This window comes from Schistocerca cancellata, chromosome 9 (genome assembly GCF_023864275.1).
Source record: "Schistocerca cancellata isolate TAMUIC-IGC-003103 chromosome 9, iqSchCanc2.1, whole genome shotgun sequence".
Taxonomy (NCBI): Eukaryota; Metazoa; Arthropoda; class Insecta; order Orthoptera; family Acrididae; genus Schistocerca; species Schistocerca cancellata.
The window spans coordinates 405,609,748-405,623,903 of NC_064634.1; the positions used below are offsets into that span (position 1 = coordinate 405,609,748).

General features: G+C 41.4%; 1 protein-coding gene across 1 annotated transcript in view; it reads right to left on the reverse strand.

Annotated features, from left to right (window-relative positions):
• Positions 1-14,156, reverse strand: part of LOC126100564 (uncharacterized) — an 89,583-nt gene that overhangs the window by 56,545 nt on the left and 18,882 nt on the right. Inside the window, exon 2 of the mRNA XM_049911181.1 lies at positions 2,605-2,712. Coding sequence (XP_049767138.1) covers positions 2,605-2,712 — 108 coding nt within the window. The remainder of the gene's footprint in view (positions 1-2,604; positions 2,713-14,156) is intronic.

Genomic DNA, 14,156 nt, shown 5'->3' on the forward strand with positions numbered 1-14,156 from the left:
TTTAAATTCACATAATTTGCTGTCAAATGTTCAGTTTGGTTTTAGAAATGGTTTAACAACTGAAAATGCTATATTCTCTTTTCTCTGTGAGGTTTTGGACGGATTAAATAAAAGGTTGCGAACGTTGGGTGTTTTCTTTGATTTAACGAAGGCTTTTGACTGTGTTGACCACAAAATATTACTGCAGAAGTTGGACCATTATGGAGTAAGGGGAGTAGTTTACAATTGGTTCGCCTCTTACTTTAAGAACAGAAAGCAGAGGCTAATTCTCCGCAATATTGAGAGTGGTAGTGATGTTCAGTCCCAATGGGGCACTGTTAAGTGGGGCGTTCCCCAAGGGTCGGTGCTGGGGCCACTGCTGTTTCTTATTTATATAAATGATATGCCTTCTAGTATTACAGGTGATTCAAAAATATTTCTGTTTGCTGATGACACCAGCTTGATAGTGAAGGATCTTGTGTGTAATATTGAAACAGTAACAAATAATGTAGTTCATGAAATAAATTCGTGGCTTGTGGAAAATAATTTGATGCTAAATCACAGTAAGACTCAGTTTTTACAGTTTCTAACTCACAATTCAACAAGAACCGATATTTTGATCAGACAGAATGGGCATATTATAAGCGAGACGGAACAGTTCAAATTCCTAGACGTCCGGATAGATAGTAAGCTGTTGTGGAAAGCCCATGTCCAGGATCTTGTTCAGAAGCTAAATGCTGCTTTATTTACCATTAGAACAGTATCTGAAATAAGTGACACTTCAACACGAAAAGTAGTCTACCTCGCATATTTTCATACGCTTATGTCATATGGTATTATTTTTTGGGGTAATTCTTCCGATTCAAAAAGGGTATTTTTGGCTCAAAAACGGGCTGTTCGAGCTATATGTGGTGTAAGTTCGAGAACTTCTTGTCGACCCCTATTCAAAAATCTGGGAATTCTGACATTGCCCTCACAGTATATATTTCCTTTAATGTCGTTTGTTGTTAGCAATATTAGCCTATTCCCAAGAGTTAGCAGCTTTCACTCAGTTAATACTAGGCAGAAATCAAATCTGCATGTAGAATGCACTTCCTTGACTCTTGTGCAGAAAGGAGTGCAGTATTCTGCTGCATCCATTTTCAATAAGCTACCACAAGAACTCAAAAATCTTAGCAGTAGCCCAAACTCTTTTAAGTCTGGACTGAAGAGTTTCCTCATGGCTCACTCCTTCTATTCTGTCGAGGAGCTCCTGGAAGAGCTAAAAAATTAAGCAAATTCCAGTGTTACATTGTTGATTTTCTTCATTTAAACTTACTACTTGTCACCTGAATATGTTTTTTTTATATTTCATTTTATCTGTTTCTAATATCGTGTTATAATTTCATGTATTGACTCATTCCATGACCATGGAGACTTCTCCTTAATTTGGTCTCATGGAACAATAAATAAATAAATAAATAAATAAATAAAAAATCCATGGTATCAGTTGAGGACTCGCGTATGTGACGAATATGTTCTTAATATTACTTTGCGTGTTATGTTTCCGTGTGACGCTGGATTCAAACTATAATACTCTGAGAGTGAAACAAGGTGAGTCAGCCGTCTATCCAGCAACGCCACTTGGCTTGCATTGCACAGGAAGACGTGCATATATCCTCCACAGTTCATAGTAGGAAAGAAAAGCCACGAAGTGGGGCAGTGTCGTGTGAAACTGGGATGAACACTAATTGAAGTGGAAAAGCTGAAAGCGATGTGATTATAACGTTGTGACTATTCCTTGTGTTGTATTCCATGTTGCCAGTGTGGTGTATTTCATGTAATTTAAGTACGTGTGGTTTGCATGGGAGAGGAGCAAGATAGGTACAGAGGCAGTGGGTTATGCACGTTCCTTTTGTACCTCTCGGTCTGGAGGAAATTTTCGTGATGATGGGTGTGAGATTCGAAGTGTGAGATATAGCAAAAGATCCACCATCCTATCCAGAAAGTGCACTGTAGTGTTAGATAATTACGAGACCAATGTAAAGCCATGACCACTGGGCGGAGTTTCTCGTGCGTAATTGTTGTGGAAAATGTAATGGTGTGTTTAAGTTATAGAATTTATCGGAATGAAAAAGATAGTGAAAAGAAAAAGATTGGTGGCCTTTTCCTTCGAACAGTATGTTGTCATGATATCCAGAATTTATAATGTGTGCGCCATTCATATTCAGTGCGATGGCCACGTGTTGATCAAAGCCGTTGGGTAAGAAAGAAAATGTGGTATTGCCAGTGCGTAGTGAACAGTCAGAGTTTTGTAAATTACTAATAGATGTGCGTTATACGTTTCCGTTGCATAATATTCAAACATGAGAATGATTTGTAGCTTAATTCTGAGTACTGGAGCTCATTTTACTTGATAAATAAGAATGAATCCACTCGCTTGGCAGACCACTCATCTTGCAGGCCTGACTGCTTGATGCCACAGTATGAGCAAGGCATGTGGGTGCCTCTCAACAATATCATCACCAAATCTCAAACGTTTTACTTCTTCTGCCTGAATTTTAATTCTTTTGCATTGGAGTGGGACGTTGGAAGTGAGTTCACGGTTTACAGAACGCTGGTTAGAAACTTTACGGCCGCCGGTACCTGGTACTGCTGGGGCGCGGCTGCCGGCGCCGGCTGCGGGGCCGACACGTAGGTGACGCCGCCGGCGCGCGCCCTGGCAGCTAGCGCCAGAGCCACCCACACCACCACCTGCAACGTGACAAGCACACAGTAGGGCACCGGATCTCCTTTGTCTCCACTTCAGGCTTAACATAACACTGCTGTGAAGTCTGTGGTGTCAAAGTTGAGAGATGACTAAACGAACACATTTGCATAGCTTATGTCAGACATAGGGGATATAAAAATGAAAAAGCTGGCATACTATGCTTACTTTCATTCCATAATGTCATATGGGATTATTTTTTTGGGGTAATTCATCAAGCCAAGCTAAAGTTTCCGGGCACAAAAACGTGTAGTAAGAGTTATATGTGGTGAGAACTCAAGAACATCCTGCAGAAGCATGTTTAGGGAACTAGGGATACTAACTACAGCTTCCCAATATATTTATTCCTTAGTGAAATTTGTCATTAAAAACATATCACTTTTTCAAACCAACAGCTCAATTCATGGAATCAATACTAGAAATAAGAATAATCTTCACAAGGATTTAAACTCACTTAGTCTTGTACAAAAAGGTGTGCATTATTCAGGAACACACATTTTCAATAACTTGCCAGCAGCCATAAAAGGCTTAACAACCAATGAAATTCAGTTTAAGAGAAGCCTAAAGGATTTATTGGTGGCCAACTCCTTCTACTCCATTGATGAATTTCTCAGTAAAAGCAACTGATATATATATATATATATATATATATATATATATATATATATATATATATATATATATATAACTTCTGCACAATTTCAGTGCAGTAAAGTGTTCATTGTAAATGTGTGTGTGTGTGTGTGTGTGTGTAACTACAATCTAACTTCAGCACCATTTCAGTGCAGTAATGTGTTGATTGTAAATAAGTATTATAGTAGTCGTATTACAAGTTAATTACCTTATAAATAAATTAAAAAACTTTTTAATTTTAAATTCAGTTCATTAGTATTTGTAAAATGACTCTTTCATACAGTGTTCATTAAAAAATGATGATAATTCCACTTGGGACCTGTCGAATGGTACATTAGCTTATTTGTTTTAGTTGTAAATATTTGTCATGCGTTGTTGTTTTTCTGACATGTTTCACATCATGGAGCATGGAGGACCTCCTCACTACGGATCAATTGGAGTGAAAGTAAATCTAATCTAATTGAATAAATTAACCAGGTCAAAGGATTATAAAACACAGAAAAGCACGTTTCTCAGTTACGCACTTCATATAACATCCACCTGCTCTACAAAATGGGGATGAGATACAGCAAAATGTTCTAGATAAAAATTGTAGGTGGAAAAGAAGGTCACGCGTTGCTGCTAATGGCCATGAACTTGAACGTAATTTTCAAGGTGACTTCGAGGTGAAAGTGATTTTTTAATGCGAAGTCTAAAACTTGATTTAAGATTCGGAAAGAGCGGCAAATTTCACGCATAAAATGATACATTATTCAACATCATGGCAAGGTTCAATCAAGGTCGAATATGTAAATATGTTTTTAGTCCTACTATGGATTAATTTAGAATAGAGGGACACAGCGAAATACAATGTTAGATGCAGATTGGAAGGGGCATAAGGAGTCACGTATCATTACCAGTAATTAACGAGTTAACAATAAATACGCACAGTGTATCCGAGCCAGATCATTAAGTTAGAAGTCGCTGAATGAGTCCCCTCGACTCTCATTCGCTGGGATGCCCCTTCTAATTTGTATCTAACATTGCATTTTGCTGTATACCTTCTATCTTCTAAGTTAATCCCTAGTAGAAATAAAACATATTTGCTTATTTGCCCTTCATTGAACTAGCCATGACCTTGAATAATTTATTATTTTAGATGTGAAAATCGCCGATCTTCTCAAATATTGAATCAAACATTAGGGTATCCATTTAAATAAATCACTTTAACCTTCAAATCACCTTCAAAATCACTTTCAAGGTCACGACCATTAGTGGCAATGCGTCACCCTCATTACCACCTACATCTTTCATCTAAAACATTTTACTATATGTCATCTCCATCTCAAATTTTTTTCCCATAATGCATGTACATGTGTCTATAGATATGTACATATGTATGTTGCGTATCTCTTCTGAACGCCGGCCGCCGTGGCCAAGCGGTTCTAGGCGCTTCAGTCCGGAAGCGCGCTGCTGCTGCGGTCGCAGTTTCGAATCCTGCCTCGGGCATGAATGTGTGTCATGTCCTTAGGTTAGTTAGGTTTAAGTAGTTCTAAGTCTAGGGGACTGATCATCTCAGATGTTAATCCTCTTAAACCACTAGACAGATTTCAACCAAACTTGGTACACACAACATACACTGTCAGCAAAGAAACACTGTGGAGGTACGAACCACATATATATCAAAGGGTTGGGGGTGAATGGGAATAGTAGTACAAGACGCGTTAATACCCAGAATACCTTCATCCAGTATATAAGAATGATAGCACGTAGTAATTTGCAACAAACCTTACACATAATTTCAAATCTTTACGAAACTTTTCTTCCCTGACATCCTCCACAAACTGATGGAAGTAAAAAAGTTTAACGCTTACTTCATTTTCACTGCTCATGCAGTAAGGTTGCCGCATGAAACACGAACGTTTTAATTTATTACTTCCATGCAACTAATTCACGATTTTCCACAACAAATTCCGAATTTTTTTAAACCAAAATTGACAGAAGAAAAAATATGTCGCATTACTTATCAAACGGCCCTCGTATTAGTATGTACAGTTTCTGAATACTGATTTTCCGCTACTACCTGCACAGGTTGACTAGACTGAACTGGGGAAGGATAAGATCTGATGCCGACACCAGCAACGTGAAATTCCAGATGACCCCTTCCTTATCAACGCATTACTACATACAACTCTTGTAATGTGTTAATGTTTAGTTAAGAAAGGGAATGGGGGAAAGGGAAAGAAATACAGTAGAAGAAGAATGGGTAGCTTTGAGAGATGAAGTAGTGAAGGCAGCAGAGGATCAAGTAGGTAAAAAGACGAGGGCTAGTAGAAATCCTTAGGTAACAGAAGAAATATTGAATTTAAGTGATGAAAAGGAGAAAATATAAAAATGCAGTAAATGAAGCAGGCAACAAGGAGTACAAACTTCTCAAAAATGAGATCGACAGGAAGTGCAAAACGGCTAAGCAGGGATGGCTAGAGGACAAATGTAAAGATGTAGAGGCTTATCTCACTAGGGGTAAGATAGTTCCCTCCTACAGGAAAACTAAAGAGACCTTTGGAGAAAAGAGAACCACTTGTATGAATATCAAGAGCTCAGATGGAAACCCAGTTCTAAGCAAAGAAGGGAAAGCAGAAAGGTGGAAGGAGTATATAGAGGGTCTATAAAAGTGCGACGTACTTGAGGACAGTATTATGGAAATAGAAGAGGATGTAGATGAAGATGAAATGGGAGATACGATACTGTGTGAAGAGTTTGGCAGAGCACTGAAAGACCTGAGTCGAAACAAGGCCCCGAGAGTAGACAACATTCCATTAGAACTACTCACGGCCTGAGGAGACCCAGTCCTGACAAAACCCTACGATCTGAATTATGAGACAGGGAAATACCCGCAGACTTCAAGAACAATATAATAATTCCAACACCAAAGAAAGCAGGTATTGACAGATGAGAAAATTACCGAACTATCAGTTTAATAAGTCACGGATGCAAAATACTAACGCAAATTCTTTACAGACGAATGGAAAAATTGGTAGAAGCCGACCTCGGGGAAGATCAGTTTAGATTCCGTAGAAATATTGGAACACGTGAGGCAATACTGACCCTACGACTTATCTTAGAAGCTAGATTAAGGAAAGGCAAACCTATGATTCCGGCCGCGGTGGTCTCGAGGTTCTAGGCACGCAGTCCGGAACCGTGCGACTGCTACGGTCGCAGGTTCGAATCCTGCCTCGGGCATGGATGTGTGTGATGTCCTTAGGTTAGTTAGGTTTAAGTAGTTCTAACTTCTAGGGGACTGATGACCACAGCAGTTGAGTCCGATAGTGCTCAGAGCCATTTGAACCATTTTTGAAACCTACGTTTCTAGCATTTGTAGACTTAGAGAAAGCTTTTGACAATGTTGACTGGAATACTCTCTTACAAATTCTGAAGGTGGCAGGAGTAAAATATAGGGAGCTAAAGGCTATTTACAATTTGTACAGAAAGCAGATGGCAGTTATAAGAGTCGAGGGACATGAAAGAGAAGCAGTGGTTGGGAAGGGAGTGAGACAGGGTTGTAGCCTCTCCCCAATGTTATTCAATCTGTATATTGAGCAAGCAGTGAAGGAAACAAAAGATAAATTTGGAGTAGGTATTAAAATCCGTGGAGAAGAAATAAAAACTTTGAGGTTCGCCGATGACATTGTAATTCTGTTCAAAATGGTTCAAACGGCTCTGAGCACTATGGGACTTAACATCTACGGTCATCAGTCCCCTAGAACTTAGAACTACTTAAACCTAACTAACCTAAGGACATCGCACAACACCCAGTCATCACAATCGTAATTCTGTCAGAGACAGCAAAGGACTTGGCAGAGCAGTTGAACGGAATGGATAGTGTCTTGAAAGGATGATATAAGATGAACACCAACAAAAGCAAAACGAGGACAATGGAATGTAGTCGAATTAAGTCGGGTGATGTTGAGGGAATTACATTAGGAAATGAGACACTTAAAGTAGGAAAGGAGTTTTGCTATTTGGGTAGCAAAATAACTGACGATGGTCGAAGTAGAGAGGATATAAAATGTAGACTGGCAATGGAACGGAAAGCGTTTCTGAAGAAGAAAAATTTGTTAACATCGTGTATAGATTTAAATGTCAGGAAGCCGTTCCTGAAAATATTTGTGTGGAGTGTAGCCATGTATGGAAGTGAAACGTGGACGATAAATAGTTTGGACAAGAAGAGAATAGAAGCTTTCGAAATGTGGTGCTACAGAAGAATGCTGAAGATTAGATGGGTAGATCACATAACTAACGAGGAGGTATTGAATAGGATTGGGGAGAAGAGAAGTTTGTGGCACAACTTGACTAGAAGAAGGGATCGGTTGGTAGGACATGTTCCGAGGCATCAAGGGATCACCTATTTAGTATTGGAGGGCAGCGTGGAGGGTAAAAATCATAGAGGGAGACCAAGAGATGAAGACACTAAACAGATTCGGAAGGATGTAGGTTGCAGTAGGTACTGGGAGATGAAGAAGCTGGTGCAGGATAGAGTAGCATGGACAGCTGCATCAAACCAGTCTCAGGACTGAAGACTACAACAACAACAACAACAACTGTATTAATGTTGTATTTTGAGTAGAATGTATTCTATCCGTTTAGTACTCTCATGTAATTATTGATTATCAGTATCGTTACTGGCTGGTTGCAGAGTTGGTAAATAACGACTAAATTACAATAGCCCCCGTTGTAGACAGTGCCAGTCCTCCTGGCTGATCCAGACGTCTACCAACACACTGTGCGCAGTAATTAGTTCCATGGCTTGGTCTCTAGAGTTATCCAAGACGCTTTTGTGCTGCGAAAAGAAAGTTCCGCAGGCCACGCAGAACTAATAGAGGGAAGGGAGAATGTTATACCCTGAGGAAAATACACCTAGGGACGCATTATATTTCCTACTCGGTGTTTCAATCTAGTGACCAATTTTAGGATGTAAGGTGTAATGTCTAAACAATTTTACTTGTTCTGGAAATGGAAATTTGTGAGGGTTTCCAATATTTTCGATTTCAACACGTATTTAACTTCTAACCGGTTTCTGGTAATACCTCTACACTAATGACCCAAAACATTGTGACCACCTGCTTAATAACTTGTTTCTCCGTCTTTGGAACGAAATACATCACTGATTCTGCGTATCAGAGATCCGACAGTTTTTGTAGGTTTACGGAGGTATGTGGCAGTGGATGTCTACGCACAGGTCACATAATTTACGTAAATAACGGACCGCTGATTTGTGTACTTGGTTATGGCGCCCGATAGCGAGCTAGTGGTTTACATAGGATTTACGAGGGCTGTTCAGAAAGTAAGCTCCGATTGATCGCGAAATGGAAACGACTATGATAATCCGATAAAGCTTTGCACAGATGTGTTGGGCAGTGTCTCTAGTATGACCCTAGATAGCATCACGTCACTCCTCTCATTTCTGAGCTCACAGGGATCGCGTAAAGTTGTCTAGAGAATAGTGTCTCCCGCCAAGTACGAGGACCTGGTGAGAAATTTCGCCTGAAGCTATACAGCCAACATTACATAACTGTCGTGCAGTTTCTTCTACAAGGCAATATTCTCAGCCGCATTCTGAAGGGGCAATGAAGATGCTTCTGCATCGTTTTCAATTGGAAATGTTTGACTACCCACAATACAGCCCGTAATTGACTTCCCCTGCGTTTCATTTCTGCTCACATGAACCGCTGGCTATGAATACAACATTTTGGCACAGAAAACGAGCTGTAGGCCAGCGTAGAGAATTGGAGGAAAGCACTGGCGGCTGTCTTTTATGATGAGGGTATTGGAAAGTTGGTACAACGCTACGACAAATGTCTTAGTCAGAACGGCAACTACGTAGAGAAGTAGCTGGATGGTGTAGCTAACTGTTAAAAATAAAACATTTCTAATTTTCACTGTGGTTCCCATTTCGCGATCAATCGGAGCTTACTTTCTGAACAGCCCTCGTACATCAGGCCGGCGAATCTCGTCTCCAAGACATCAAAGTAAGTTCACTATAATGCTCTTTAAACCACTGTAGCACGGCTCTGGTTCCGAAACACGGACCATTATACTGCTGAAAGATGACATCACCGTCGGGAAAGACATCCAGCTTGATGCCGGTGATTCGCCGCTGTCAGCGTGTCCTCGATTGGTACCACAGGTCTCATGTAAGCGCAGGAGAATGTCCCCTATAACATAATACTGCTACCATTAGCCTGCGTCCTTAGCGCGCTGCATGGTTTGAGCCGCCGTTCACCTCGATGACGGCGTTTGTGGAGACGACCGGCGGCCTAGTGTAGAAAAAATGTGATTCGCCCGAAGAGCCGACGCGATTCTGCCGATCGACGGTCGAATCCCGATGTCCCGTGCCCACTGCAATCGTCATTGACGATGTCGATGGGTCGACATGTGAACACATGAGGGTGATCTGCTGTGGAGCCCCATGTTCAACATTGTACGATGAATGGTGTGCTCCGGTACACCTGTGGGTGCGCAAGCACTGTGCTCTATCGGCAGAGGTGCCACAGATAAACATTTGTCCTTCTTTACAGAGCAGACAAACCCCGAACTCCAATTTCTGTGAAGAGTAGTGGACGTCCAACTATTTAGCGGCTTTTGGTAGTTTTACTGTCCTACCTTTCCGTAGATGCTCGCGACATTAGCAAGTGAGCATTCGACCAGCTTCGCCGTTTTCGAGATATTTTTTCACAGGCTCCGCGTAATAATAATCTGCCTTTGTCAGAGTCGCTTATCTCAAGGATTTCCCCATTTGCAGGCCATATCTACGCTATGGTGGTCGCCCATCCGTGTCCATTCAGCTTACATACGAGGGTTATTCAGAAAGTAAGGGACGATCGGTCGCGAGATGGAAACCACATTGAAAGTCGGATGAAGTTTTGCACAGGTGTGTTGGGTGCTGTCTCTGGTAGGCCTGTCGATCGCATTACGTCGTTCTTTTTAGTTCTGAGCACACAGGGAGCACATAAACATACCTAGAACAATAGTTGGTTGGTTGGTTTGGGGAAGGAGACCAGACAGCGTGGTCATCGGTCTCATCGGATTAGGGAAGGATTGGGAAGGAAGTCGGCCGTGCCCTTTCAGAGGAACCATCCCGGAATTTGCCTGCAGTGATTTAGGGAAATCACGGAAAACCTAAATCAGGATGGCCGGACGCAGGATTGAATCGTCGTCCTCCCGAATGCGAGTCCAGTGTCTAACCACTGCGCCATCCCGCTCGGTCCTAGAACAATAGTGTCTCCAGCAAATTACGAGGGCCTGGTGAGAAATTTCACCTGAAGCTATGCAGCCAACATTACATAACTGTCGTGCGCTTTCTTCTTCAAGACAATTCTCAGCCGCATTCTGCAGGGCCAATGAAGATTCTACTGCATCGTTTTCAATTGGAAATGTTTGGTTACCCACAATACAGCCCGTAATTGTCTCCCTCCGAGTTTTATCTCTGCTCACATGAACCGCTGGCTATGAAGACAACATTTTGGCACAGACAATGAGCTGTAGGCCAGTGTAGAGAATTGGCGGAAAGCACTGGCGGCTGCCTGCTATAACGAGGGTACTGAAAAGTTGGTACAACGCTACGACGAACGTCTAAGTCGGATCGGCGACTATGGAGATAAGTAGTTGGAAGTTGTAGCTAACTGTTGCAAATGAAACAGTTTTGATTTTCACTGTGGTTTCCAGTTTGCGACCTATCGTTCCTTACTTTCCGAATAGCCCTCGTATTTTTGCTACCGCGTCACCTGGCCGCAACGCCATCCAACGTCGCGGTGGGTGGTGGTCATAATGTTTTCTTTGGTTTATGAATGAACCTAAATTGTTTTCACTTGCAGATTATTCGAATGTAGTAGACTAATGATGTAACAGATGAAATATTAAACACAGTGTTGACAAAATCCATTGTAATATTTTTAAATTTCAATGTGCTATCAGTTTCCATGTGCATGACCATATTGTGTCTTGGAACACTTTTTCACATTTAATTAAATCTTACTTTACCGGAGAAATTTTTTAATTCCAGAAAAGAATATAGTACACAAAAATTAAACACCATCATTTGAAAATAGAACAAGAACACACATTAAACTTCTGTTACAGAGTTGGCTATGTGTGAAAGTCTGGAAGGCTTCACAAGATACAGCAGTTTCCCCTACCAATTTGAACATTTCGTATTTCTAAATAATGGTTCCCTGTTCCATATAAAGACTAGTTACAAGAGATATGCACTTCACATGTAAGCTCGTGTGGATCTTTTTTTGTATTACTCTTCTTTGGCAGCTACAATGTTATCACATGAGATAACAACAAAGCTCTCTATCGGTTAGATCGTTCAGTACTTAGTTCCTTAAAACCAAAAACGGCAGTATAATCTACATCTACATCTACATCATACTCCGAAAGCCACCTAACGGTGTGTGGCGGTGGGTACTTTCAGTACCACTATCTGATCCTTCCAACCCTGTTCCAAATAGTGCGTGGGAAGAATGATTATCGTTAAGCCTCTGTATTGGCTCCAATTTCTCGTATTTTGTCCTCGTGGTCAATACGCTAGATGTACGTGGAGGGAAGTAATCTGTTGACCGAATCATCCTGAAAAATGCTGTCCCAAAATTTCAATAGTAAATTTCTCGGTGATGCACAACGCCTCTCTTGTAACCTCTACCAGTGGAATTCGTTAGCATCTCCGTAACGCTGTCTCGCCAGCTAAACTATTCCGTGACGAAACGCGCCGCTCTTCGTTGAATCTTCTGTCTCTATCAGTCCTACCTGATAGACGAATAATAATCAAGAATCGGGCGAACAAGCACCTTATAAGTCACTGAGGAGAACTCCAAAGATAAAGGTGATCTATTTGTCCTTCGTTAGAAGTAATGAGACAAAATTTGCTCATTATTTCAAAGCTCATCTGTGAAAATATGTAGTTCATCTATGAAACAGCAGACAGTCACAGTGTTCGGAGTTTTGTGTTATAAGCCTCTGGTTTTCTGTGTTTTGCGGATATTGAGTTGATGACAGTGACATGAGAATACATAATCCCCATTTTCCTTCCCCATTACCATCATGTCCAGCTAGCATCTTTCAAAGTCTTTGCATCAAACGTCTAAGGATGGTAGATCATGTAACGGCTAACAACTTTTGTTCGAGACAAAATATGCGCTGACGCTTCCCGGCGACATTAGGAGTCTTTCGTATCGATTATCCCCTCAGGGTAAAGTACGGGTTTCGAAAATCTACTTACAATGTACATAAATCAGACGGCATTTATTAGAGTCGGGGGAACAGAAGGGACGCAGTGGTTGAGAAGCGAGTAAAACAGGGTTGTAGCCTATCTCCGATGTTATTGAATTTGTACACTGAGCAAGTACTAAAGGAAATGGAAGAAAAATTTGGAGTGGAAGCTAAGGTTCAAGTAGAAGAAATAAAAACATTGGGGTTTGCTACTGACACTGTAATTCCGTCAGAGACGGCAAAGGGCCTGCAATATGACTTGAAAGAATGGGCAATGTCTTGAGAGGAGGTTATAAGACGAACGCCAACAAAAGCGAAACAATTATAATGGAGTGTAGTCGAATTAAAACAAGTGATGCTGAGGGAATTAGTTTAGGAAACGAGACGATTAAAGTAGCAAATGAGTTATGCTATTCGGGCAGCAAAATAATTGATGATGGTCGAAGAAGAGAGGACATTAAATGTAAACTGGCTAATGTCAAGAAAAGCGTTTGTAAAGAAGAGAACTTTATTAAGATAGAGTGTAGATTCAAGTGTTAGGAAGTCTTCTCTGAAGGTATTTATCTGGAGAGTAGCCATGGATGGAAGTGAAACTTGGACGATAAACAATTTAAACAAGAAGAGAATAGAAACTTTTGAATTGGGGTGTTACAAAAGAATGCTGAAGATTAGATCGGTACCTAGCGCAACTAATGACGAAGTACTCAGTTTTGTTTAGGTAAGTGTGTGTGTGGGGGAGTGGGGAGGGGGGGGCTAAGAATCGTAGAGAACAAGAAATGAATACAGTAATCAGCTTCAGATGGATGGACCTTGCAGTAGTTATTCGGAGATGAAGAGGCTTGCACAAGGTAGAGTAGCCCGGAGAACTGCACCAAACCAGTCTTCGGACTGAAGACCACAAGAACTACAACGCCTGATAGGTGGCAGGGCGTAGGCACTGTGTTGCGCGCCTGTGCAATGGACGTTGTCTATAATCCAGTCATCCGCTCGGCGTAAAAAAATGCTGGACCTGATTCGTTTGTAAAATATCTTTCTCCGCTTAGAGGTACCAAGTCATATAGTTTTCCTGTAGAAAATAACTCAATCTATTTAATGGGGCACGTAGTACGCGGCACACTTGATTAGGAGACCTCGTTAGTTCGGTGCAACCTCTTCATCCCAGGGCGGCGAGTACTAAAGGACGCTGCGTGGGGTCTCCCGCGGTCTAGGGCGCCCTGTCACATTTCGGGCGGCAACCTTATCGGAGGTTCGAGTCCTCCCTTGGGCATGGGTGTGTGTGTTGTCCTTAGCGTAAGTTAGTTTAAGTTAGATTAAGTAGTGTGTAAGCCTAGGGACCGACGGCCTCAGCAGTTTCGTCCCAAAGAACTTACCACAAATTTACAATTTACTAAAGGACGTTTAGCATCCCCGGGAAGCGTTAGCGAACGTTTTGTGTCCAAAAGTTGTTTCACGTCACGTGATCTATCACTCCTAGATGTTTGTTACAAGGAATTCGAAATACCGAGTATCGGATTAGGGAAGGATGGGGAAGGAAGTCGGCGGTGCCCTT